Source organism: Tursiops truncatus, chromosome 3, assembly GCF_011762595.2.
Source record: "Tursiops truncatus isolate mTurTru1 chromosome 3, mTurTru1.mat.Y, whole genome shotgun sequence".
NCBI classification, from domain to species: Eukaryota; Metazoa; Chordata; class Mammalia; order Artiodactyla; family Delphinidae; genus Tursiops; species Tursiops truncatus.
This window is the reverse complement of record NC_047036.1, coordinates 105,845,557-105,871,331: the sequence shown is the minus strand read 5'-3', so window position 1 is coordinate 105,871,331 and position 25,775 is coordinate 105,845,557. Positions and strand designations below refer to the sequence as shown.

At 37.4% G+C, this 25,775-nt stretch overlaps 1 protein-coding gene across 1 annotated transcript in view; it reads left to right on the top strand.

Annotated features, from left to right (window-relative positions):
* FBN2 (fibrillin 2) overlaps window positions 1-25,775 on the top strand; it is a 234,020-nt gene that overhangs the window by 185,480 nt on the left and 22,765 nt on the right. The window contains exons 37-55 of the mRNA XM_019924346.3: window positions 2,200-2,361; window positions 3,090-3,158; window positions 3,611-3,736; window positions 4,937-5,062; window positions 5,671-5,823; window positions 10,249-10,317; window positions 11,204-11,329; window positions 11,511-11,636; window positions 13,459-13,584; window positions 15,389-15,505; window positions 17,014-17,142; window positions 17,556-17,675; window positions 20,467-20,592; window positions 21,260-21,412; window positions 22,215-22,280; window positions 22,595-22,720; window positions 23,297-23,416; window positions 24,318-24,440; window positions 24,874-25,005. Coding sequence (XP_019779905.1) covers window positions 2,200-2,361; window positions 3,090-3,158; window positions 3,611-3,736; window positions 4,937-5,062; window positions 5,671-5,823; window positions 10,249-10,317; window positions 11,204-11,329; window positions 11,511-11,636; window positions 13,459-13,584; window positions 15,389-15,505; window positions 17,014-17,142; window positions 17,556-17,675; window positions 20,467-20,592; window positions 21,260-21,412; window positions 22,215-22,280; window positions 22,595-22,720; window positions 23,297-23,416; window positions 24,318-24,440; window positions 24,874-25,005 — 2,295 coding nt within the window. The remainder of the gene's footprint in view (window positions 1-2,199; window positions 2,362-3,089; window positions 3,159-3,610; window positions 3,737-4,936; window positions 5,063-5,670; window positions 5,824-10,248; window positions 10,318-11,203; window positions 11,330-11,510; window positions 11,637-13,458; window positions 13,585-15,388; window positions 15,506-17,013; window positions 17,143-17,555; window positions 17,676-20,466; window positions 20,593-21,259; window positions 21,413-22,214; window positions 22,281-22,594; window positions 22,721-23,296; window positions 23,417-24,317; window positions 24,441-24,873; window positions 25,006-25,775) is intronic.

Genomic DNA, 25,775 nt, shown 5'->3' with positions numbered 1-25,775 from the left:
CTTCCAAGTCATATTTTGAAACAGGAATTTTTGAGACATCTGCTCCCACCACCTCCTCTCACAGACTTGAGAACCAGGGCCCTAGAGGTGCAGTCATTTGTTCAAGGTCTCAGAGCTTGCACATGGCAAAGCTGAATTCAGCAGTGTCCCGAGTTGCCTGGCTCCCTGTCCAGTACATTGGCCAGGACAGATGTGTTTGAAATGTGGAATCAGTTTTACAAAATGAATATGTTTCAGGTTTATGCATGACAACTGACAGGCAAGCAGTTAATGGCATTTATAGGACCATTTCAGGTGTATATTTTTTCAAAACCAAGAAAATACAGAATAAAATTTGAGTTAGCTATGATTAAATTCCCATTAAAATTTCTAGTAAGGTTGTTTGTGCCTTTTTCTTCTACAAATTATTTTCAAAATGACTTACAAATATAAAAAATTAAAAAGGTTTACTGGATGCATATGGCAGATAACAAGGACTGCTTTTCCTGATACCAAAGGCTAAGAATATGCAAACTCTGTGAACCAGCAGCTCCTGTCTGGGCTTTAGATATCAAATAAAGTAACTTACAGGCCCATACGGAAACATAAGGAAAAATATTCAGTGCCTCATTATTTGCAGTGGCAAGAATTTAGAAGCCATATTTGGAGAGTGGATAGATTGAAAAAGAATCGCAGTTGAATACTGTGGAGTTGACGGATTGGATGTTATAAAGATGGAATGAGGTATACGACAAAATACCATTTATAGAAATTTAAAATTTGCACACGAAAACAAAAATACAATTTTGCAGGAGCAGAGACCAAAAGAATAATATTAAACACATTCATATGGTTGGGTAGGGGATGAGGAATGAGAATGGAGAGCAGGGATAAAAGAGAGAGAATGGGAGGGAAGGAGGAAGGAAGGATGAATGAATACAGCCTAGTAAGAGCAGAACCATGAGTTAACACCTCTGTCTGCACCGGAGTCAGCAACAAAAACAAAACCAAAAAAAAAAGAGAAAAGTAAAATAATAAAAAGCTGCCAAAGTGATTATAATGTGCAGCTGGAGATGAAAACTACTTGGTAGACTGTAATAAGGACTTTGGATTTTACTCTGATTGACGTGGGACACCACTGGGAGTGGCCTGGGCTAAGGTAATGCTTCTGAAGGATGACTCCGGCTATGGTGGGGAAAATAGACTATAGTTGGGTCCAGAGATGAGTTAGGAAACAATTGCAATAGTCCAGATGAGGGATGATGGTGGCTTGAACTCAGGTTGTAGTGATTTAGAAGCAGTGGTAAGTCATCAGAGTCCAGATGTATTTTGAAAGTAGTGTTGACAGACCTTATTACTGGATTGAATAAGCCATGATAGTAAGGATTCAAAGTTTGACTGCAAGGTATAGGGCCTGAGCAATTAAAAAATTGGAGTTTCCGTTTATTGAAAATGCAGAAGCCTGGGAGAGGATTGGAGCAGGTTTTGTATGTGGAGGAAAGAGTATCAAGTGTTTGATTTTAGACGTGTTAACTCTAAAATACCTTAGATATCTAAGAGGAGAAATCAAATACTAGGCACATGGCAGAAAGATCTGAGTTCAGGGGAGAGGTGAAAGATGGAACCACAAATTTGATAGTATTTAAAGTCATGGAACTAATGAGGTGATCTAGATGGTAATTATGGATAGAGACAAGACAAAGGCTGAGATTCATTGATCTCTTAAGTAGCCTCCCTAAAGTTGTTACAGACTAGCTTTCCCAAAACCTGCAAAACTCAATGTGCAAATTGAAACTAAACTGTGGGAGAGTGGAGATTATGGGGAGGAGAGGAAGGAGATGGCGTTATCAATATTTCAGTGATAGGATACATTGCTTTAAATTAACATATTGGATTTCACTCCCTTTATTGATAAACTCATGCTATAGATTGATTATAGGAAACATTTTTTGCAATCATATTATTAAAGATTCAGAATGTCCCACATGAGTAATTGCTTACTATCTTGTTTAGTCCATGATCTATATGGATGTCTAGATGTAGGAAAGTGTAATTTATTTAATTCCTGCAACTCAGTTTTGAAAAAGTTTAAAGCAAGAGATTATTCTGTTCTGGGGATTAATGTACAGAATTTGAATTTCATCATTTGAGTGACCATTCTCCAAAACAGGCATTCTTACTCTGATAAGGACAATTTTAAGTTCCTGTGTTGCCCTGCAGACAATCGAGTGGGCAACTGTTACCTGAAGTTCGGTCCTCGGGGCGACGGGAGTCTCTCCTGCAACACTGAGATTGGGGTGGGCGTCAGCCGCTCCTCCTGTTGCTGCTCTCTGGGGAAGGCCTGGGGGAACCCCTGCGAGACCTGCCCCCCTGTCAATAGCAGTGAGTATGGAACGGAACAAGAGGAAAGAAACACTGGTAGCTGAGCACTAGCTACCATTTTCTTCTGGTGCTAGGGGGTGGGGGAGGTAGTGAGGGTCAAAACTTTGAATCTGGACTACTTTCAATGATTGTACTGAAACCAGCCAAGAGTGTGTCATATAAAAGGAATCTGAATTCCTCTCTTCTTACTGTTTTTCTTGATAATGCTAAAAAGAAAAAACAGTTTTTAACCACAATCCAATATGAATGATGATAATATCAGTTCTCCCTGGTGTCACAGATAAAGACCATTCCTGGTTCTTTTCCACAGTTGTTTTAGTTCAGGTTCATAGGTGAGTTGTATTCCTCAAGTCCAGTCATATTATGTCTTAAATTGAAATGTATGTCCTGATATGAACATAGGTGAAACTTTTGAATTGTTGAGTCTTTTAGTTTTTATTTACTAGCCAAAAGGGTTGTGATATAAATTATCTGAAAATAATCTTTTTCTTTAATTAAAAGCAAATGGGTTTTGTTATTCTACTTTGTATATAATTTATGAAGTAATCATCTTATTTCAAGTAAAATGTAATGTACTTTTTAAAGATAATGTATTTGAAAAGGCACTAAGGAAAATATAGATACACCCCTTAGGATATGCGCTTTGAGCCTGGCAGTTGTTAAGTGCTAATTCACTGTCAGCCTCTTGCACACAGGTATCAAATTTCTTTTTTTCCATTGTTTTGCAGCTGAATATTACACTTTGTGTCCTGGAGGTGAAGGCTTCAGACCTAACCCCATCACAATCATCTTAGAAGGTGAGCATACCTCTAATTGTCACCAGATTTAAACAAGGTAAAGAATTCACTTTAGAGCAAATCTGGTAGAAAAGTTAGTGTGGAACAGTCCCAACAAGATTATTTTGCAAAATTACAGATGGACAATTACCAGTCTGATGAATAACCATTTGTAAATCAGAAAGATTTGACCCATTGCAGTGACCTGATGTGTGATTGTTCTGCAGAGAAACTCTTTTTATAATTATCCGCAACTTTAATCATCCTCAGCTTGCTGTAATTACTCTTCTCAGATTATAGCAAAGTTCCATGACAAAGCCAAGAAAATTCATGGTCAGAATAAACCTCTCATCTAAGTGTGCATTCACTTGGATGTGTGGAAGTCTGCAGGTTTTACAGTATCACACGTTTGAAAGCTCTCATAGTAACTCTTATCTTTCATGATGGTATCTGAGCTGTCTCCCCTTTTGCAGATATTGATGAATGCCAGGAGTTACCAGGTCTCTGCCAGGGTGGAAACTGTATCAACACTTTCGGGAGCTTCCAGTGTGAGTGCCCTCAAGGCTACTACCTCAGTGAGGAAACCCGCATCTGTGAAGGTGAGATAAATTTATACCTAAAAATTATTAGTGCTATTTAAAACAAAATTACTGGTCAGGACTGGAGAAAAAGGGTCCATCTTCAAATTTTATCAAAGGATATGTTGAGACTGGTTCATAGCTTTTTTCTTTTCCTATCAGTGCTGCTAAGTTGTATGATGATAGATAAATTAATTTCCAGATTATTTGCCACAATTTACCATTATTTTTCTCTGAGTAAATGGGTTGGTAATAAGTGGGGGAAGCTGGAATAATATGAAAACATTCAGTATCAAAATAAGTTATTAGTTGAAATACCAATAAGTTATATTTTATATAGAAAAATAGATAAGTTTCAATGCAACCATTAGGCTAATATTTTCAGTAACTTTTAAATGTTGGACAACATAGTATGAAGCAGTTCAAAGGTTATGCAGATGCCTTTCTTGGTTCCATCCCCAACTTCTCACATGGCGGTGTAATCATCCTTTTAGAGGTCTGTCTCCCCACTAGACTGGGAGCTTCTTGAAGCAAGATCCACATCTATTTCATCTTTATAGCTACAAGTTCTAGCTTACAGTAGAATCTCAGTATTTATTTATGGAATGAATGAATGAATGCTTCTAAAAAATGAACCTTAAACATGTAATGTAATTGTTTCCATTATAACCTTTCTTTTGGAACATGTTAGATGAATGCATCTGGAAGAAATATGATTTAATAAGGAGAATTACCCAGCAGCTGTGCTACTTCTAGAATCTCTGAATGGGTGCTAATTTGAAAGGAAAGCCTTTTTAATTTTAAAGAAAGAGGCTTTTCTAACTGCATTCAGTTTAAAGTTGACACTAATATTTGGTTTTCAATGACATAAGAGGAAAGTAGCTTTAAAGCAATTCCATTTGACGAATATGAAATTTCAATTAAAAAGTATAGGTGCCATTTAACTTATTTTTTGCCACTTCGGAATAGTTTATTTTGATCATCTTTATTTTTGAATGTTAGGTTTTTATTCTTCAGAAGGACATGTTTTATATCATGTAAATGCATATTTGGGGGCATTTCCTATGTAATTGCTTTAAATTCTAAATTTTATAAAAATAAGATAAATTCTATAAAAACATGAATTTGGGGAATCAACTATATGCTTTGTTCAGTAGTTTAAGTGATATAAATTCATGGGGAAAATATTTACTAATTAATGGACATTCTTGCCTCCTCTAGATATTGATGAGTGTTTTGCACATCCTGGTGTGTGTGGACCTGGGACTTGCTACAACACCCTGGGAAATTACACCTGCATTTGCCCACCTGAATACATGCAGGTCAATGGAGGCCACAACTGTATGGGTAGGTAAAGGTCTCTGAGATTGATTAGGTCACAGTTGCTGGCTTCCTGGCCAACAGTTATCTCCCAGATACTTACATCTCAGAATTATTATTCAGAAAGTTTGGAAGTTAAATCTTTATGAATAGTGAAGTATTTCAAAGTCTTATAAACTTCTGGGTCTGTACCATATTTTTGAACTTTGGCTACATAGTTGCATGTTACAAAGCATGAGTCAGGTAGAAAATTTCATCAAATATTGTAAATATATATTCTTGAATAATTTTTATTTTCCATTCGTGTAAAGTGAACATTATTTTATGAATAAGAGAACATTTAAAATTTAACATGTAATCCTTTTTAAATTAAATAAATGCATTTGAATAGAGAAGTATCTATTAACTTTGTCCCCCAAAGAAAATTGTAAATGAAACCCCTTATTTAAAAACAGGAAAGATGCTTATCTAAAAATGATTTGTGTTCAGCTTAAGGAATTATTTTAAGATACCTTCAAACGACCGTGAAAATTTTCATAGTTAATCGAGGAAGTTTGGTGTGTCCAGGTGTGTGGGGTTTGCTATTAGCTGCTTGCTGATAGGATTGGTTGGCTTACTTGTTTTTCTCTATGTAGACATGAGAAAAAGCTTCTGCTACCGAAGCTATAATGGAACCACTTGTGAGAATGAGTTGCCTTTTAATGTGACAAAGAGGATGTGCTGCTGCACATACAATGTGGGCAAAGCCTGGAACAAACCTTGTGAACCATGCCCAACGCCAGGAACGGGTAAGCACACAGCTCCTGCTTCTGCTGAAGGCCGAGTCAGTGACACAGGTATACATGTAACAGTAGAGGAAAAGCAAAAAGTACTAAAAGTACGGAAAGCAGACACACTCCGTTCTGAAAATATCCAAGAGCTCATATGGCTCGGTTTCTGAAGCAGCCCTCTTTGGGATTCAAACACTAATTCCTGAGATGTCTGTTGAGTAGGAGTCTGGATCCTGAAAATAAGCCGCATTGCTGAAATTAAAATTTATAACGCTAGCCCATTTAAACTCATTATCTTAAAACGTGCTGCTTACTTATTCTTTTATTCATAAAACAAGTATTTATTGAGAAACTATTGTGTGTCATTGTGCTATATTTAGAAGGTGTCATTTTGATTTAAAAATTTGTGGTCATTTATAAAGTCCAGCAAGCTCAGTGAGTATCTTTTTAGTTCGACCTTGGAAAATATGCAAAAAATGGATTTGATGAGCAAACTTAACATAAAAGCAATGTAGTGTCAAAGTTTTCCTTATGCATCATTTCCCTCAAACTTACCTGAAATTTTTAGGCAGAAAAGAGAACTGGTCTTTATACAGTAAAATTTTTCTCCAAGCACAGATTCTTTTGAAAGAAAAACTGAACAATAATAGAGACAAGAGCAAAAAAATTGTCTTAAAATTGTTGCCCACTCAGGTTCCTTTATGACCTGAGAAGGGATCACTCTTAATAGTTGTAGATACTAAGAGATGAACCAATAGGACAAATAGGAAACAATGGTTATGCATTTGTTACCAAATACAGTATTAGTTAGGGTATATTTATTAAAATGTTTCATTTAACATGATGAAATTAAGGAGAGGCATGGTGAAAAGTGACATATGGGGCCTTTCTCAGTGGCTTAAATTCAGTGGGCAAATGAATTTTCTCTTTTTTTCTTTTTTTTAATTGAAGTATAATTAATATACAATATTATTTTCAGGATTACAACATAGTGATTTGACATTTACATACATTACGGATTGATCTCCACAATAAGTCTAGTAACCATATGTCCCCATACAAAGTTATTGCAATTTTATTGACCATTCCTTATGGATACATTACTTTCCTGTGACTTATTTATTTTATAGCTGGTAATCTGGCCCTCTTAATCCCTCACATCTATTTTGCCCAACCCCCAACTCCCTTCCCCTCTGGTGACCGCCAGTTTTTCTTTATAACTATGATTCTGTTTCTGTTTTGTTTCATTTGTTTGTTTTGTTTTTTAGATTCCACATATAAGTGAAGTCATACATTGCTTGTCTTTCTTGGTCTCACTTATTTCACTTAGCAAAATGCCCTCTAGATTCATCTATGTTGTTGAAAGTGGCAAGATTTCATTCATTATTATGGCTGAGTAATATTCCATTGTGTATATATATGTGTGTGTATATATATATATATACAGTATATCACATCTTGTTTATCACTTCATCCATCAGTGGATACTTAGGTTGCTTCCATAGCTTGGCTATTGTAAATAATGCTGCAGAGAACATAAAAATGTATATATCTTTTTGAGTTAGTGTTTTGTTTTCTTCCCATAAATACTCAGGGGTGGAATTGCTGAATTGTATGGCAGTTTTATTTTTAATTTTTTGAGAAACCTCCATATTGTTTTCCATAGTGGCTGCACTAATTTACATTCCCACCAACAGTACACAAGGGTTCCCTTTTCTCCTCATCCTCACCAGCACTTGTTATTTGTGGTCTTTTTTTTTTTTTTTTTTTTTTGCGGTACATGGGCCTCTCACTGTTGTGGCCTCTCCCGTTGTGGAGCACAGGCTCTGGATGCGCAGGCTCAGCGGCCATGGCTCACGGGCCCAGCCACTCCGCGGCATGTGGGATCCTCCCGGACCGGGGCACAAACCCGTGTCCCCTGCATCGGCAGGCAGACTCTCAACCACTGCGCCACCAGGGAAGCCCTATTTGTAGTCTTTTTGATAATAGCCATTCTGACAGGTGTGAGGTGATATCTCATTGTGGTTTTGCCTTGCCTTCCCCTGATGATCACTGACATAGAGCATCTTTTCTTGTGTCTGTTGGCCATCTGTATGTCTTCCTTGGAAAAATGTCTATTCAAGTCCTCTGCCCATTTTTAACTAGATTGTTTGTATTTTTTATATTGAGTTGTGACATTCTTTGTATATTTCAATATTAACCCCTTATTGGATATATCATTTGCAAATATCTTCTCCCATTCAGTAGATTGCCTTTTCATTTTGTAGATGATTTCCTTCACTGTGCAAAAGGTTTTTCGTTTGATGTAGTCCCATTTGTTTATTTTTGCTTTTCTTTCCCTTGCCTGAGGAGACAGATTCAAAAAAATATTGCTAAGACCAGTGTCAAAGAGCATACTGCTTATGTTTTCTACTAGGAGTTTATGGTTTCCAGGCTTACATTTAAGTCTCTAATCTATTCTGAGTTTATTTTTTTATATGGTGTAAGAAAGTGGCCAGTTTCAATCTTTTGCAAGTGTCTATACAGTTTTCCCAGCACCATTTATTGAAGAGACTGTGTTTTCCCCACTGTATAATCTGGGCTCCTGTGTCATAAATTAAGTGATCACATAAGTGTGGGTTTACTTCTGGACTCTCTATTCTGTTCCATTGATTTATGTGTTTGTTTTCGTACCAGCACCGTACTGTTTTTTGTTTTTCTTTTTGGTGTATGCAGGCCTCTCACTGCTGTGGCCTCTCCCATTGCGGAGTACAGGCTCCGGACATGCAGGCTCAGTGGCCATGGCTCACGGGCCCAGCTGCTCCGTGGCACGTGGGATCCTCCCAGACCGGAGCATGAACCCATGCCCCTTGCATTGGCAGGCGGACTCTCAACCACTGCGCCACCAGGGAAGCCCAGCACCATACTGTTTTGATGACTGTAGCTTTGTAGTATAGTTTGAAATTAGGGCTCTTAATACCTCCAGCTCTGTCCTTCTTTCTTAATACATTATTGACTGGGGGATTTTTGCAGAAACTAATGCCTGTGGCTGTAATACATCTCCAGTCAAAAATGTGTTAAGATTGCTTTGGCACAAGTGGATTTTCTTAGCTCTATCTTGCCCTAGTTTTATTCCAAAAAAAACAAATAGGAACATTTTTATAATTCTGTAATTTGAAAACTTCACCAGTTAGAAATTGAAAATCATTGGTTTGGGGAATAAAATATTACTTTTTTAGGTGAGAGGAAGTAAAGGGCTTAGGTCTGATAGACTGGTCTGTATTTAAATCACAGCTCTGCCATGATTATTTATCCTTTCTGAAACATTCCTCGTATGCTAAATAAGGATAATAAATCAGTGGTGACAGTGACTAATTGATATGGTTATAAGGACGATCATTTATTTATTTATTTTTGGTTGTGCTGGGTCTTAGTTGCAACAGGTGGGCTCCTTAGTTGCAGCTCACAGGCTCCTTAGTTGTGGCATGCCAACTGTTAGTTGCCGCATGCATATGGGATCTAGCTCCCTGACCAGGGATTGAACCCAGGCCCCCCGCACTGGGAGCATGGAGTCTTAACCACTGCACCACCAGGGAAGTCCCTATAGTGATGATTAAATGAGATGATGTATACAAATTACAGTTCTCATATTGCCATGCAGTTAGAAGCCATTAAATTGAGCATCTGTGATGTGCCTTTCTATATGTTCTGGATGCTTGGTGAATATTGGTGGATGAAACAGACAAAGTCCCTCCCCAGATAGCACTTGGCATATAGTCTGCAGTATGTGTTTACTTGATACTGTTTTCAAGAGGTTTATTCATGTGTGTAGCAGTGGGCATTAGAAGAAATATGCTTCTTAAAAATTAGACTATTAGTTTGGTGAATTATGTGGAGTGACTCTCATAGTCTCTGTTTTATTCCACGATGCATTGTTTTTGATGCCTCAAATTTCACATTCCAACAAATAGACATTTATGTTAAAAAAAGACATAATTCATGTCTCATTCATTACTCATTGTTAACATGTTTCACCACTACAGAATTATTTTTGCATGCCTATGCCTTTGTGCAATTCTAATCCCTTCTTAAATTGGTACACTAACCTGGTTTTTCAATCTATGTAAATCGGGTCATTTTTAAAGCCCTCCATATCCAAATACAAAGAATTTAAATGCCTAAAGTAGATGTTTTGAATCTCATAATGATTTACTTCTAATATCAGAGCAGTAAAAAGTTAATGATGATAATAATAAGAATAGCAATAATAATAATGATAAAGTGTGCCTAGATTCACTTCTTGCAGAAGCTGGCATTGTTATCAAATAAATATAATTGAAATTAAAATGTCTCATTGTGAATAATATAAAATACATCTGTCAGTAAAAGTAATACTATGTAAAATGTTATTTTGAAGGAGTTTGAGAATTTTAAGAGTGCATTTGCTTTGTTTATATTTTAAAGCTGACTTTAAAACTATATGTGGAAATATTCCTGGATTCACCTTTGACATTCACACTGGAAAAGCTGTTGGTGAGTTTTTACTAAATTATGTTTATTTTAATACATGTAGCATTTTGTAAAAATTTGTTCAGTGTTTTTAAAGTACCATAAAAGATAATAATCTGTATTTGGATCTAATATAGTTAGACAAGAAAGAAATAACATGTTTAGAGCCTCTAACCAAGTTTTAACAGTGGGATTAGTCCATCAACATAGTCTGGTGATTGAGTTATGATAGTTATGTAACTATCTCAAGATTTCGTACATATCAAGCTGAAACTTTAGTTTTCCTCTTCATGAATATTGTATTACATGACTCTAAATAATCCACTTTATTTTAACCTTTACCATCTGTTTTTTCATAAGTATACATTTAAGTTTTGGGTGTATTTTTACAGTATTCCTTTCTCCCAATCTACTTATGAATTTGCAGAATTATTAATTGTATAAATCACTTCCTCCTGAATGTACTTTCTGTTGCACAATCTACTTTTCTTCTGCAAAGATTAAATAAACAATATAATTTTAAGTGTCCATTATCAATTCATGTATAACAAAGGACATAAAATTAAAAAAACATAGCTGGCTTTATCAGATGGCTGATAGCAGTCTGGGGAGCCTGACATGTAACTTAAGAGGAAGCTTGATTCCCTAGGAAATTCATTTGCTATATTGACACTAATATCACTTGGTATATTTGATCAGCTGCTTCATTTTTTTTCATCACTGTTCAAAGGATATAATATCGTATGGTCTGTATGCTTTCATAAACCACAAAATCATTCATACTTGTATAGAATTGATTTTTGTGACACTGTGTGTTTTCACTCCAGTGTACACATAGTATTATTCAAGGTTTTATGGTGAATACATTAAGCAGAACCCTGTATATTTGATCACATCTGTTCAATTGCAGACATTGATGAATGTAAAGAGATTCCAGGCATTTGTGCAAATGGTGTGTGTATTAACCAGATTGGCAGTTTCCGTTGTGAATGCCCTACGGGATTCAGCTACAATGACCTGCTCCTGGTCTGTGAAGGTAATCTGAATGATGTGTGACCTTATCCAAAAAAGTTTGGCAGACATAACTGGTTTTTAGACAGTTTTCTGATTTTTACTGTTTCTTCTATAGCATTTGGGAGTTGATCACCAAATTGGTTAAGTGAATATAATACTGATGCAATAATGAAGTTTTAAAAATGGAATTGTTGCTCTTTCAGATATTGATGAGTGCAGCAACGGTGATAACCTCTGCCAGCGAAATGCCGACTGCATCAACAGTCCCGGCAGCTACCGCTGTGAGTGCGCTGCAGGTTTCAAACTTTCACCCAACGGAGCCTGTGTAGGTAAGAAAGAGAATGACTTGTTCTTTGACACTGAGCACAATGTTCTTTACACTTCCTGCACTGAAAAACTGTCCATGCTTTCCTATCAAAAAAGGTATTTTCTTTGTCTGGTTTTGGTATCAGGATGATGGTGGCCTCGTAGAATGAGATGGGGTGTGTTCCTCCCTCTGCAATTTTTTGGAAGAGTTTGAGAAGGATAGGTGTTAACTCTTCTCTAAATGTTTGATAGAATCCGCCTGTGAAGCCATCTGGTCCTGGACTTTTGTTTGTTGGAAGATTTTTTTTTTTTTTGTGGTATGTGGGCCTCTCACTGTTGTGGCCTCTCCCATTGCGGAGCACAGGCTCCAGACGCGCAGGCTCAGTGGCCATGGCTCACAGGCCCAGCCACTCCACGGCATGTGGGATCTTCCCAGACCGGGGCATGAACCTGTGTCCCCTGCATTGGCAGGCGGACTCTCAACCACTGCACCACCAGGGAAGCCCTGTTGGAAGATTTTTAATCACAGTTTCAATTTCAGTGCTTGTGATTGGTCTGTTCATATTTTCTGTTTCTTCCTGGTTCAGTCTTGGAAGGTTGTACCTTTCTAAGAATTTGTCCATTTCTTCCAGGTTGTCCATTTTATTGGCATATAGTTGCTTGTAGTATTCTCTCATGATCCTTTGTATTTCTGCTGTGTCAGTTGTAACTTCTCCTTTTTCATTTCTAATTTTATTGATTTGAGTCCTTTCCCTTTTTTTCTCAATGAGTCTGGCTAAAGGTTTATCCATTTTATCTTCTCAAGGAATCAGCTTTTAGTTTCATTAATCTTTGCTATTGTTTTCTTCATTTCTATTTCATTTATTTCTGCTTTGATCTTTATTATTTCTTTCCTTCTACTAACTTTGGGTTTTGTTTGTCCTTCTTTTTCTAGTTGCTTTACGTGTAAGGTTAGGTTGTTTATTTGAGATTTTTCTTGCTTATTGAGGTAAGATTGTATTGCTATAAACTTCTCTCTTAGAACTGGTTTTGCTGCCTCCCATAGGTTTTGGGTCGTTGTGTTTTCATTGTCATTTGTTTCTAGGTATTTTTTTATTTCCTCTTTGAGTTTTTCAGTGATCTCTTGGTTATTTTTATTAGGACATGTATGTGGAATCTAGAAAATGGTATAGATGAACCTATTTGCAAAGTAGAAATAGAGGCACAGACATAGAGACCAAGGGCGGAAGGGAGGATAGAATGGATTGGGAGATTGGGATCGACATATATACACTACTATGTACAAAATAGATAAGTAGTGAGAACAGACTGTATAGCACAGGGAACTCTACTCAATGCTCTGTGGTGACCTAAATGGGAAGGAAATCCAAGGAAGAGGGGATATATGTATACATGTGGCTGATTCACTTTGCTGTACAGCAGAAACTAATACAACACTGTAAAACAATTATACTCCACTTAAAAAAAGAGAAAAAAGATAATTTGGAAAGATTTTCTAAGTAAATCTATTCATTCATATTGAACCTATTTCACCATATCTTTTAGATTCTTTTGCTAGGAAAAGAAGAGGTCTCTCAATGGATTTTCCTGGAATTGGACCTAAAATAAAATAATGTCCTTGAGATACCAATCAGCATGTAAAAATTGCATGATTTAAAATTTTTTGAAAAGAGGTTTGGATACTTTTAAAGCCTTGCTTATTTTGATTCAGCTGTTGTTATGGTTCATTTTCAGACTGTCTGTAATAATTAATAGCAGATTATAGAAACAGCGCCTGTGGAAAAAAATGAAGGAATCTTAATAAAGATCAGATATGTATAACATGTGTTTTATTTTTTGTGCTAGATCGCAACGAATGTTTAGAAATTCCTAATGTTTGCAGTCATGGCCTGTGTGTGGATTTACAAGGAAGTTACCAGTGTATCTGCCACAACGGCTTTAAGGCTTCTCAGGACCAGACGATGTGCATGGGTAAGAAGGAGGACATTAGTTTCAGGGGGTGACGTGGAGCTGAGACTCCAGAAGAGATTACAGTTTGGTCATTTGCCACAGTAACTACCAAGTCTCTGTCAGAAACAGTCTTACAAAAAATGAGCTATGTGAAACTGTTTATGGTTTTATTCAATGTAAAAATTGCAAGCAGGACACACCATAATATGTTCTTGGGTTCAGTGTTTATGGCCTTTTTCCCTAGGTGACTTTCACATGCTTATTAACCTGAGCTCTGGGACACTCAGGGTTACGTAGAGATCACCACGGTACCAGCTGTCCATTTACCCCTCTCTATTCCCACTCAAGAAAGCCTTTTGGAATGCAAGAATACAAGGGAGTAGTAGCAGAGTGACAGTTTTGAAATGAATATATAAACACACACATACGTACATATGCTTCTTTCACCCGAATCATTGAATACATGAGATTTATCTACTTGTTTTGCTTTTTAACTCTTACGAACAATTTTTAGAAGCAAAGATAGCGGAACTTTGAAAAGCCCCAGTAGCTAAAGTACAGTTAGTTAAGCAATAATTGTGTTCAGTAAGTACTTGCTGAGCTGATGATTAATAAGATTTCAAAAGCAGATGGGCTGGACACCTTGGAACTCAGCTTAACTACTTAAAGCTGATGTCAGCCATTGGCTCATCTCCACTGAAGCACTTTGCGCTTGAAGGAGGAAAATTAAATTTAAAAGTTGGCTATTTATAATTATCATGTTCTCAGTTTAGAAAAAGCTAAAGTGCATCTACTCTTTTGGTATTTAAGATACTATCTTTGTGAATCGTAAGGTCAGATTTCAGTACAGCAGAACGGCAGAACTAGTTTCCTTTATGGCGTATCCATACATGAGGACCACCTGGAGAACGTCTCCATTCTTGCAGTGCCTCCTAAGAACTCCCCTGCAGACATTTCCCATGGTCCTAGGAAATATTCTCTAGGGAGTGCTTGTGCAAAGGACACACGGAGGATGCGGCCCTACTTGCATGAACTTTCTGAGATTGCTTGCTTATATATGCTTCTCCTGGCTGTTCTCTCTGAGAGGGAGGATATGATTTGCTAAGAAAAACCCCTGAGATATATGGTTCAGAAATTCATATGGTGAAAATCTGTCCTTGGTCCTAACAATTCATCCATGATGAAAGTCACCTAGACTCCTTGGTAATACCTCTCTTAAACAAAGCTTCCTTCCTAAGGAACAGTAATACCCTCTTTTTTTTTCAGCATCCTGGAATTCATAGTCTAGCGTCTCCTCTCTTATATGCCATGACCTTTCAATATTAATTCCATTTTTTCAAAGGCTAATAACAATTGAACTCTAATAGACTTCTTCAATTTAGATTCCACTAATTCATAAAATTTAGGAAATCACAGTTTACCTTTGTTGTGCTGATCACATTAAGATATGAAAATTTCTGGGGGAGCATTTATAATGCTTAATAGAACAAATTGTTTAGTGTTTCAAAAGATTGATTTCCTTACAATTGACAAGCGAACCTATTCATTAAAACCTCTTACTAAGGAGATAGTTGCTGGCTTATTAGTCCAGTTCTTTTCTGAGTCGTATATGTTCCTGTAAGTCATTAAGTGGCACTTTTTCCTATAATTTTCTACTTCTGAGTTAGCTCTACCTCATATTTACTTTCCTTAAATAAATGTGGGTTCTTAGTATTGAATGAGGAAAATCTAAGTAAGCCAGTAGTTTAAAAAAAATCTAAAAGTTTAATAGGCTATGTTTTTCTAGTAAAAAATTGAATTCCTTTGAGCCAGTGTTTCTTTGTAGATGTTGATGAATGTGAGCGGCATCCATGTGGAAATGGAACTTGTAAAAACACCGTTGGATCCTATAACTGTCTCTGCTACCCAGGCTTTGAACTCACTCATAATAATGATTGCCTGGGTAAGTACTCAGTCCTTTATTGCTTCTCTTTCATTTCTACACAACATCCTGAAACACAGAATAAAGCCAAAGAATAAATATGTTTATTATTCAAATTGTGCATGTGTGCAAAAGATATGTAATATCATTAACTAATTTCTGGTTAACTGAAGTCACACTCATGGCTTAAATAATCACAAGACAATCTGCTGCGTTGAATACTATGTCAATCAACTAATCGATTCAAGGGAAAAGGCCATGCAGATGATAGTAAATATATTGGGACTGATTTATGGTTTGGGGTTATTTTTACCCCTTAGATGGGATCAAAGTTAGACCTATTATGGTTTCAGTGTTATTATTTCATAAAATCCATTCTTGATTTACATTCAAACACTGACAATCTACAACTGAAAACCCTGTTGTGTTTTGAAATTTTATTTTCCGTCAGCTTTTGAAGCAAGGGATGCCTTTTCCCACAGAAAGAGTGCGTGGTGTCTAGGTTTCCAAATCAGCCCTCAGAAACCTACTTAACCTCTGTGAACAATTGTAAACTTTCAGTGGAAAATAAAACTGTCTTCTCTACATGGCACAGAATTTTAGCCTTTGCCTCTAACAGACAGTGATTGAAATAAAAATTGAAAGTGACTGAAGGAGGAGGAGGGGGTCCTGTAGTTGCTGGAGAAGATAGTAAAAGATATGACAACAAACACTGACAATATTTCATTTACCATGTGCCAGACACTATACTGGTGCTTTACTACATAGCATCTCTTAATTCACATTATCCTGTAAGGTATGTGAAAGTAACTCAGGCCTTCTACCTTAATGGAACCATCACAGCTCAAACCCACCTCCTAATTTAATCCAATATATATTCTTCTCAGCATTCTTTATTTTATAAAATTCTGCAACGGTGAAAAAATTTAGAGCTAACTAGACACTTTATTGAACCACCTTCTTGTCTGTAGTTTCTCAGACCCTTTGTACAGCCAGGGAGAATGAAAGATACAAATATGGCTCTGATCAAAGTATAATCTGCAAACAAACTAAAAAATTACTCAAACGGGATCAACCCTAAGCTTAACTGAAAACCTACCACTTAAGAACTTCTTTTTCCAATTGACAGAAAAACGTGTCAGCAATTCTAGAGTGTTTTTCATATAATTGATTTTTCTGTATTTTTGATGTGCTTCATTATTTGTCCTTTGAATATAGTCAGCTTACCTCCAGGTAAAGTTACCTGCAAACTGGTCCAGTTAAATCCGTGTATCCTCTTACCTCCAGGATGAGAACTATATTTCAATTGGAAAGCATGGAAAGCTTCACCTTAAGCCTACAGGAGAGATCTGTGTGACCTTACTAGTCACCTGATCCTTATGATATGAGCCACTTTTCTCTGTGTTGATGAGGAATTGTAATGTAGGGTTTTGTAAATGTCTACCAATGAATATGTTTTTAAGTTGCAACTTGTGACAGAATATGTGTTAAGAGCTCTCTCTGAAAAGCTAACTCCTGTTTGCTTACAGATGTAGATGAGTGCAGTTCCTTTTTTGGTCAAGTGTGCAGGAATGGACGGTGTTTTAATGAAATTGGCTCCTTCAAGTGTTTATGTAATGAAGGCTATGAACTTACTCCAGATGGCAAGAACTGTATAGGTATGTACATAATAAACAGTCTTTATGTTGTTTTGTTTTGTAAAATAATGATGTGATTCCCCCCCACACCAACTTCGGGACACATTTGCATTTCATTTGGTCATCTGATTACATGACCAAGATAAATTTCATGGGAAATTTTGGTAAAAGGTATAAGCCAAGAGTTGGGAATGACTCGTATGCAGTGTTTTTATTGGGATAGAGCTTCAGGCTATCCGTGTCTCAATAAACGTAGACAAAGGAAAATTAGCCTCTTGCCAAATGAGTAATACTCAATATGTCAAAAGCCTCTAAGGGCATATTTGCCCAGAGTGACGTGGTAGATCAGAAAGCCTGAGTTGAATTCATGTTAATATCCTTTGGCAACAATCGTCTCATCTTTAAATCATTTTTTTTCGTGTTTCTCTTTAAAGATACTAATGAGTGTGTTGCCCTTCCTGGCTCTTGCTCTCCTGGCACCTGTCAGAATTTGGAGGGATCCTTCAGATGCATCTGTCCCCCAGGGTATGAAGTAAAAAGCGAGAATTGCATCGGTAAGGCTAATGTTTATTTTGAGTCCGTGAGCTGTTTAGTATAATAAGACCTGGTATAGACTCTGTGGAAATATATTAAATCCAAACCACTGTAAGCATGCTGACCCGAGGAATTAAACATATAGCTGCCTACATCTGTTTTATTGAACCATCAGAAATGATTTGAAGGTGGAGTGGTGGGAATAAAGAATTTAAGGATGTGGGATTTTTCATTAACAGAAATCTCATACTAGTCAAAGAATTTTCAGTGCATTCTAAGCTTTTTTCCAAATGTCAACAGAGACTTTCTACTGAATTTAAAGAGTGTCTACAAAAATTGTAATCTTTGGCAACCAATTTTAAAACAGCTATTAAAGGTGTCTGGAGTTCTAGAAATGTGAAGCAGAAAATCTTGACAATGCTGTTGAAACATTTTTTTCCCTGGGAAGGCCACATGTCAAAACAGAAAATATTAATCCATTTGTCAGAACAGATGTTTTTCTGCGGAAACTCTCCCAGTGTACAAGAACACTGTAACCACATCAAAAGTGGGTCCCAGAATTGCCTGGTGGACATGATGAAGACCGACCTTTTTACAGTTACTTTATTTCACTTTTGTACAAATTATTTTTAACAGTTTTGTTGAAATTCAGAAGCACCAGCATCTTAGTGTGGTTCTTCTAACGTGAAATGATTGTTAAGAGTTTTTTTGCCTTTGAGTTACCCAGTTTCTTAAAAAAATTCTAAGTAGCTCTACTGTTCACACTCAAGGGACTTATATAGATGGAACTGAAGGAAACAGTTCACTTAGTTAAATTTAATTTCTTTTCAGACCATATAATTACAAATAATAGGTATCCCTAGTCATTCCAATTTGGTGTTTATATCTTGTCCCTTTTTTGTCTGATTTGTATAGTTCCTTGTAAGATTGTCTAGTGTTTTTAATACTTAAAAATAATCAATAATAATACTAGAAGCATCTTAGCAAAAACTCTCTTGAAAAGTTTAAGATCCTTTCTTTCATTTTCTTTGTTTATATTTAATCTCAATTCTTCAACATCCCTGTGATTCATCTCTTTATGGAGCAAGGATAGCAGCAGTGTGTCAGCCATAAGGAGGAAATACATATGTCTCTTTGTATCAGAAAGACTTAGCTACCTTTTTTCTTAGTGAAAAAAAATCTATGATTCACTTACATATTTTTAAACCTCAGGAGTATTTCTTTATCCACTGATAAACAACATCACTATTTCACATGTCGTAAGAATGGGTTTTTAACTAACTTACTTCACTGTAAGAATATTTCCTTCATCCTATCAATAGAATCTCTTCTACCAATTTTCCTAGATGAAATGCTTTCTAACGTGACTATATGTACACTCACACACACACACACACACACACATAAATCCATCCTGACATTCAGTGGGCATTACAGTGGACACAGCATCTTTTAGGTGCTGGAAACGCAAAAAGGAAGTTTTTTTCTTACAGGTAACTTACTGCCCAAGAGAAAAGACATATTTCGTAAGAAACCCCGTTTTGTAAAGATATCCTTACAATTCAGCATGACGGACACTGTACTGGGATCTGTTCAGGATGTGGGATCACAGTAGGAGGCTGTGAATAATGATGGTGGTGGTGAGAGGATGGCATGTCAGGAAGCCTGTCACAAAGGATTGGTGACATTTGAGGTGTCTCTGAAATGTTGGATAGAAATTTACTTATCAAAGAAGGAAATGGAACAGAGAGGCATTTTGAAAAGAGGGGCAGCACAGACGTGGTAAGGGGCATCGATTGGCCAGCTCAGAAGATTGCACTCAGTGCTGCAGGCAGTATGGAGCACTGCAGGTTGCTTTAGAAACGATGTGGTGCGACTCACTCATTAAAATTCTGCAAATACAAATTGAGAATGTAGAATGTGCCAGACACTGTGCTAGACTAAGCTGAGGGTGCAGCAGTGATCCAGACAGACAGACACATCACATAAGAGACACATCACATAAGTCCTCATGGAGCTTATGTTCTAACGTGCCTGAAATTGTGTAATGTTTATTCATTTAGTTAAAATAACCCATTAAATAAGCACTTCCAATGAAAAAAGGCCGAACATCGCTGGTAAGGAATCCTTGTGTATTTTAAGGAACCATTCTGGGGTCAGGTGGAAATGATAAAATTCTCAACACATGTCTGAGTTCCCCTAGTTCCACAGGCACAGATTTTCAAAATAGGTGTGTGTTTTAGAAAACCAGCCCTGGTGGCAGTGTGAAGAGGAGAGAAGGAGATGCAGCAGTCCAGCTGGGAGATTTGCAATAATCCAGGCGACAAATGATGTTGAGTTTGAATGTAGAGGGGAGATAGAAATTACAGGCCACATGCTGCTTGCATGTGAAAGTTGAAAGGTCAGGGAGAGGAATAAATGTGATTCCAGGTCCCCAGTGTGGATTGCTGAGAGGGGCATCATAGAAGGGGACCATTGCTGAGGATGCGATGCCTGTGAGACATTGAAGTGGTCCTGTCAGGTAGGCAGGTGGATGTAAAAACACCCCCAGGGGTCAAGTCTGGAGAGCTAGAGACCGACTTGGGAGTCTGGGGCTATGGTTGATTGAAACTGGATGTAATCTTTGACTTTTGAGGCAGTAACACTTTATTTTTTAAAGATAAGTTAAACGTATACATAATACAATGTATTGTTTCATGTTAAATATCCAATGGCTAGTGAACTGTTAGAGTGTGGACAAATTATTTATTTTCAAATATTGAACAATGTTTTGATTTAATTCAATCAATAAATTATCCTGCTCTTCTGCAGATATAAATGAATGTGATGAAGATCCCAACATCTGTCTTTTCGGTTCCTGCACCAATACTCCTGGGGGCTTCCAGTGCATTTGTCCCCCTGGTTTTGTATTGTCTGATAATGGACGGAGATGCTTCGGTAAGTTTTGAAATGGCTTCTCTGTCATAATTGGCCCTTAAACTTCAAAGCTAGATAGTAAGCCATGATTCAGTGTTTGTCACTAAAAATATATGTCTCTGGCAAATACATCATCTGTAAGTTTAAAATGTAGGTCTCAGATGTATATGCACTGGACAATTTTTAAGGCACTTTGAATTATTGGCTCTGTTTCTACATTTTAAAAAAACTTCATGCTAAAAGAAAAATTGTTATCTTGTTTCATCATTTTCATTCTGTTGTTGGCATAGATGTTTTGTACATTGGTGAGGAGTTGCTTCTGATATGATGTAACTTACTGAAAATTACCTAGATTGATTTTGTTAGGCTATAATGTAACAGTGGGGGAAAAAAAGACATGGAAATTATTTTAATATTGAGCATAATTTGTCACATTTCCTAAGCACATTATTAAAATATTGTAAATATTGTAAATAATTAAATATAGTTTTACAGAGCGGTCAGTTTAAACTGGCAAGTGTTAATCAGCAATTGAGGATTTCCAGACCTATCTTTTAACTGCTAATCTAATCTGCATCACATGTTCAGCCCATGAGAAATGTTCTGTCGGAAACAGAGTTATATACAAATTATTCCATCTTTTAAAATGACCAGTAAGGAGATCTGTGATGTTTGCTTTCTTGATTAGATACTCGCCAGAGCTTCTGTTTCACAAACTTTGAAAATGGAAAGTGCTCCGTACCCAAAGCTTTCAATACCACAAAGGCGAAATGCTGCTGTAGTAAGATGCCAGGAGAGGGCTGGGGGGACCCCTGTGAGCTGTGCCCCAAAGATGATGAAGGTAAGAGCAACAACTACATAAAATGCCACTTTGCACTAGTTTGGGACTGTCTGGCGGAACCCAGTTGGACTATGTAATTTATGAGTATTTTGAGGATGAAATTATCCCCTCGCTTATAAACTTTAATGGTTCAGTGAGCAACCTAGTCTCAGGAACTTCTTTCAACTTTTGTATTCAACATGTGTACATGCAGGGAGTTACCACGTTATTTCATTTCTCCCACCAAGGCTAGTATTACTTGTTTTGAAAGGAATGAATTTGAGAGGTGCAGGGCAAGAGATCCAAGGAGGGGATGAAAATTATATTCCAGATTGCTGCGGGAGTCCCACATGGGTATTGTATCCCACGCTGTGGCTCCCAGCCTCTTATGTGAAGTTCTGAGAAGCTGAGTCAGCACAATAGCCATTTGCAGGAATAGACCAAGAACCTCACAGATCTAGTTAGCACAGCTGAAGGGTACAATTGTTCCAGCAGTCTTGGAACTGGCCTGGTCTGTAGGCCAGAGGTAGCTTCTGTGTGTAATGGGCAGAGAGGCTCTTTGGCTGACCAACATTAAACAAGCAAGCAGACAGAAGCAGACACCCTCCATAGGTGGTACTCTGGGAGGAGCTGGACAAGCTCAGGTGACCTCTAAATATGCTCAGCGTTGCTTTTGCAATAAATTATAAAAACAGAAAAACTCTTACTAAAAACAGCCTTGTAGAGGAGAAGTAAGCCTCATTTCATGTATTATCAGTAATCAGTTAAGTTCTCTGATAGTTGAGACTCTTTGATAATGGGTAATTTGTGTTTTTCTCTGTAGTGGCATTCCAGGATTTGTGTCCCTATGGCCATGGAACTGTTCCTAGTCTTCATGATACCCGTGAAGGTGTGGTTTGATATATTTTATTTTTATAGTCTTACATAAGTAAATTTTTGTACATTTATTTTATAATCATGCTGATTTTACTGTATAACATAGTATATTGCATTTAATACACAAATACAATATTTATTATATAGTTATCATATGCACTATATTTATCATAAGACTATGTTGTAACATGTGAAATACATTATATATTTCTCTGATAAAAGAATTGTTTATATGTTTTAAAATTTTTAAGCCTCTTTTGAATAGATATATACAGTTTGGGCATATCTTTTTATGTAAGAGAGTTCATGGGTGATTCTGTATTTTAGATGTCAATGAATGTCTTGAGAGCCCTGGCATTTGTTCAAATGGTCAGTGTATCAACACAGATGGGTCTTTTCGCTGTGAATGTCCAATGGGTTACAACCTTGATTACACTGGAGTACGCTGTGTGGGTAAGTGCTGACTCCACATTTCACACTTTGAAAGTTCTGTTTTCTTTCTTATATTCAGCAAAAGGTCTCTCAGGCCCCATGGGTGGCAGTGGGATTTACAAAGCCAGGATAAGTAGCTAGTAACTGCTCTTTCTTCTCCCATTCTACATTTTCCAGTAGACCTGGTTTATGTGAAGATGGGGAGAGTTGCCCAACCTCTGCCTTCAACCAAATATACAAACTCTGATGTGTCTAGAGATTTACAATTGCCAAAACCACTAACTGGGAAAGAGATCCATTTTACTTTATGACTTTCCACTTCTGCTCTGGTGGCAGAAGACCACATCCCTCCCTGGGTTTGTGTTTTTTTTTAGGGCAAGCCACGGCTGTCTGAAGGCTCAGATCATTGCACACTTGATCTCTCGGGGTTCTCTGCATAAAGGCCAGCCAGCCAAGGCCAAGGGGGGTTGCAAGAGTCATGTGTGCCCTGCACAGATCTGGGACATGTGTGAGGGCCAGATGGATATTCATGGGCATACTCCTATAAAACTAAACCTTCTCCAGATTTTGTGGCACTTTCTTATTCTTCTTTTTCAGATACCGATGAATGTTCAATTGGCAATCCCTGTGGAAATGGGACGTGCACCAATGTTATTGGGAGTTTTGAATGCAACTGCAACGAAGGCTTTGAGCCAGGGCCCATGATGAATTGTGAAGGCAAGTGATACTTTTCTTTAGTATTATTTCTTCTTGATATAGAAAGGGTTTTTCATGTCTCAGCTTTTATTTATACTATTCTGACGTTCTATTGATGATTATATTCATCACAAACATATTTTTCTTTATCTCAGTGAGCATAGTTACAAAAGCTACTTTAAAGCCCTTGTCTGATAATTCCAGCATCTTGGTCCTCTCAGAGTTGGCGTCAGTTGCTTATCTTTTCCCTTGAGATTGGGTCACATTTTCCTGGTTCCTAAGTAATTTTGGATTATGCCCTGGATATTGTGAATGATGTTTTCTGGAATCAGTTATATTATTTTGAAGAATATTGACGGTTTTGTCTTAGCAGGCAGTTAACTTGGATAAATATAAAAGTGGACTGTCAGGCCTGTGGAAGACAATGGTTCAGATTTCAGTTCTGTTCTTTAAACCCTAGTGGCTAGCTTCTTTGATTTTGGCCTACACATGTATGGTTAAGTCAGCAACTTGGGCTGCATTTGTGCAAAAAAATGAAAAAGGTATTTCTCTACCTCTGGTCCTCTCATTTCCGGGATTCCTCCTCATTCTTCAGCAGCCTTGGTTGCCCCAAGGCTCCCTTCCCTGAATCCTCCTGGACAGAAGCTCAGAAAGGTTCTACTGAAGATTTAGCTGCCAGGTGCTGCTGTCAGGACTGGTGCTATCCACAGGAAAAAAAAATTTGAGAACCTATTCTTTGCCTGTTGTTTGCTGACTTTCAGTTCACCACTAAAAACCACTTCAGGTGTTGTTTTTGTATTTTTTACAGAGTTTATAGTTGTTATTTGTTGGAGGATGAGTTAGGTGCAAATACATCAGTGTTTATTTGAGCAAGTAATTAGAACTCTAGGCTGAGCACATGCCTGCCTGTTTTCTTGATCAGATATCAATGAGTGTGCCCAGAACCCACTGCTGTGTGCTTTCCGCTGCATGAACACCTTCGGGTCCTACGAATGCACATGCCCGATTGGCTATGCCCTCAGGGAAGACCAGAAGATGTGCAAAGGTAAGGCTACAGACAGGGGAGTAGTTAGCACTTTATTTGCCATGCTGGAAATACATTTTAATGAGTTTATGGTTCTCAGCTGTTTTCTTCTAGAGCTTTAGAGAAATGTATCTGACAACATTGCTGGTAGATTTCCATATCTAGATAACAAGATACTTGATGGTCTGTCCAGTCAAGTCAAAAATAAGATGTCACACTCTTGAGCTCTTATTAAAGCAAAGATAGCCCTTTCCTGAACTTCTTATCTTTAGGACCAATGCTGAAATTTTATAAATCTAGAATACAGCCAACGGTTGAAAAAGACTGGGCTCCTCCTTTCTCTGTTACATAATAAGAGCCAGAAGACCAAAAAAGTGACTTAAAAATACTAAACAATACCCTATTCCTGAAAATTTCTTACTTCTATGTTTTTCCTGTTAAAAATATTTTATAGACCTGGATGAATGTGCTGAAGGGCTACATGACTGTGAATCTAGGGGCATGATGTGTAAGAATCTGATTGGCACCTTCATGTGCATCTGCCCGCCTGGGATGACCCGAAGGCCTGATGGAGAAGGCTGTGTAGGTAAGGCTTTATGGGATGGTGTCTTTTTATTTAATACTTCTACTCCAAGATAGATTTACAGCGCTATTCCCAAATCATCCTAACTGCAAGCCAGCTATTTTCCAGCTGTTTCAAGGCTGTGCTATATAGCTAGATTTCTTCGATCTCAGGGTCCATGCTAATACAGTAGGTTCTGGATAATACAGTGGAGATTATGCTTGTCCTAGAATATATGCCTTCTTTTTTATCATAATTCTCTGTCTTGTAAATCTAAATCATTAAATTTAGAAGTGTGGAAAAAAACTCCTTGAAACAATGCTACTTACTTATGTAGCAAAATTAAAAGTATGAGTTAATATTCTCGCTTTTGTATCACTCCATGAATGAGGAGAGTAATGAGGCAGGTAATCTCCAGAACTCTGTTACAGGCTGGGTATTTCTGTGACTTAGCCATGTTTTTTAATGTTTTTGGACCTCAGTTAATTCATCTATAAAGGGAGGAGGTAGGGCTGGGGCTCTAAGATTACCTCAGGAATTTGAAACGTTATGATTTTATGATGAGTATCACACCGTGTAAGCTGGTCATGGCCACCCCATCCAGTATCTCAGCACTTACTCCCTAAAGTGTTGTCGCCTGAGGCACTGCAGCCCACGACACGGTCTTCCTCCTTCTTGAGAATAAGTGTCTCCCCTTCTTTAATTAATAATCTGCTGTGCTCCCTTTTTAACCTCCAATACCTGGAAAAATGTGGATATTTTTGGAGGAACATTTGAAGATTACTAATAATTTC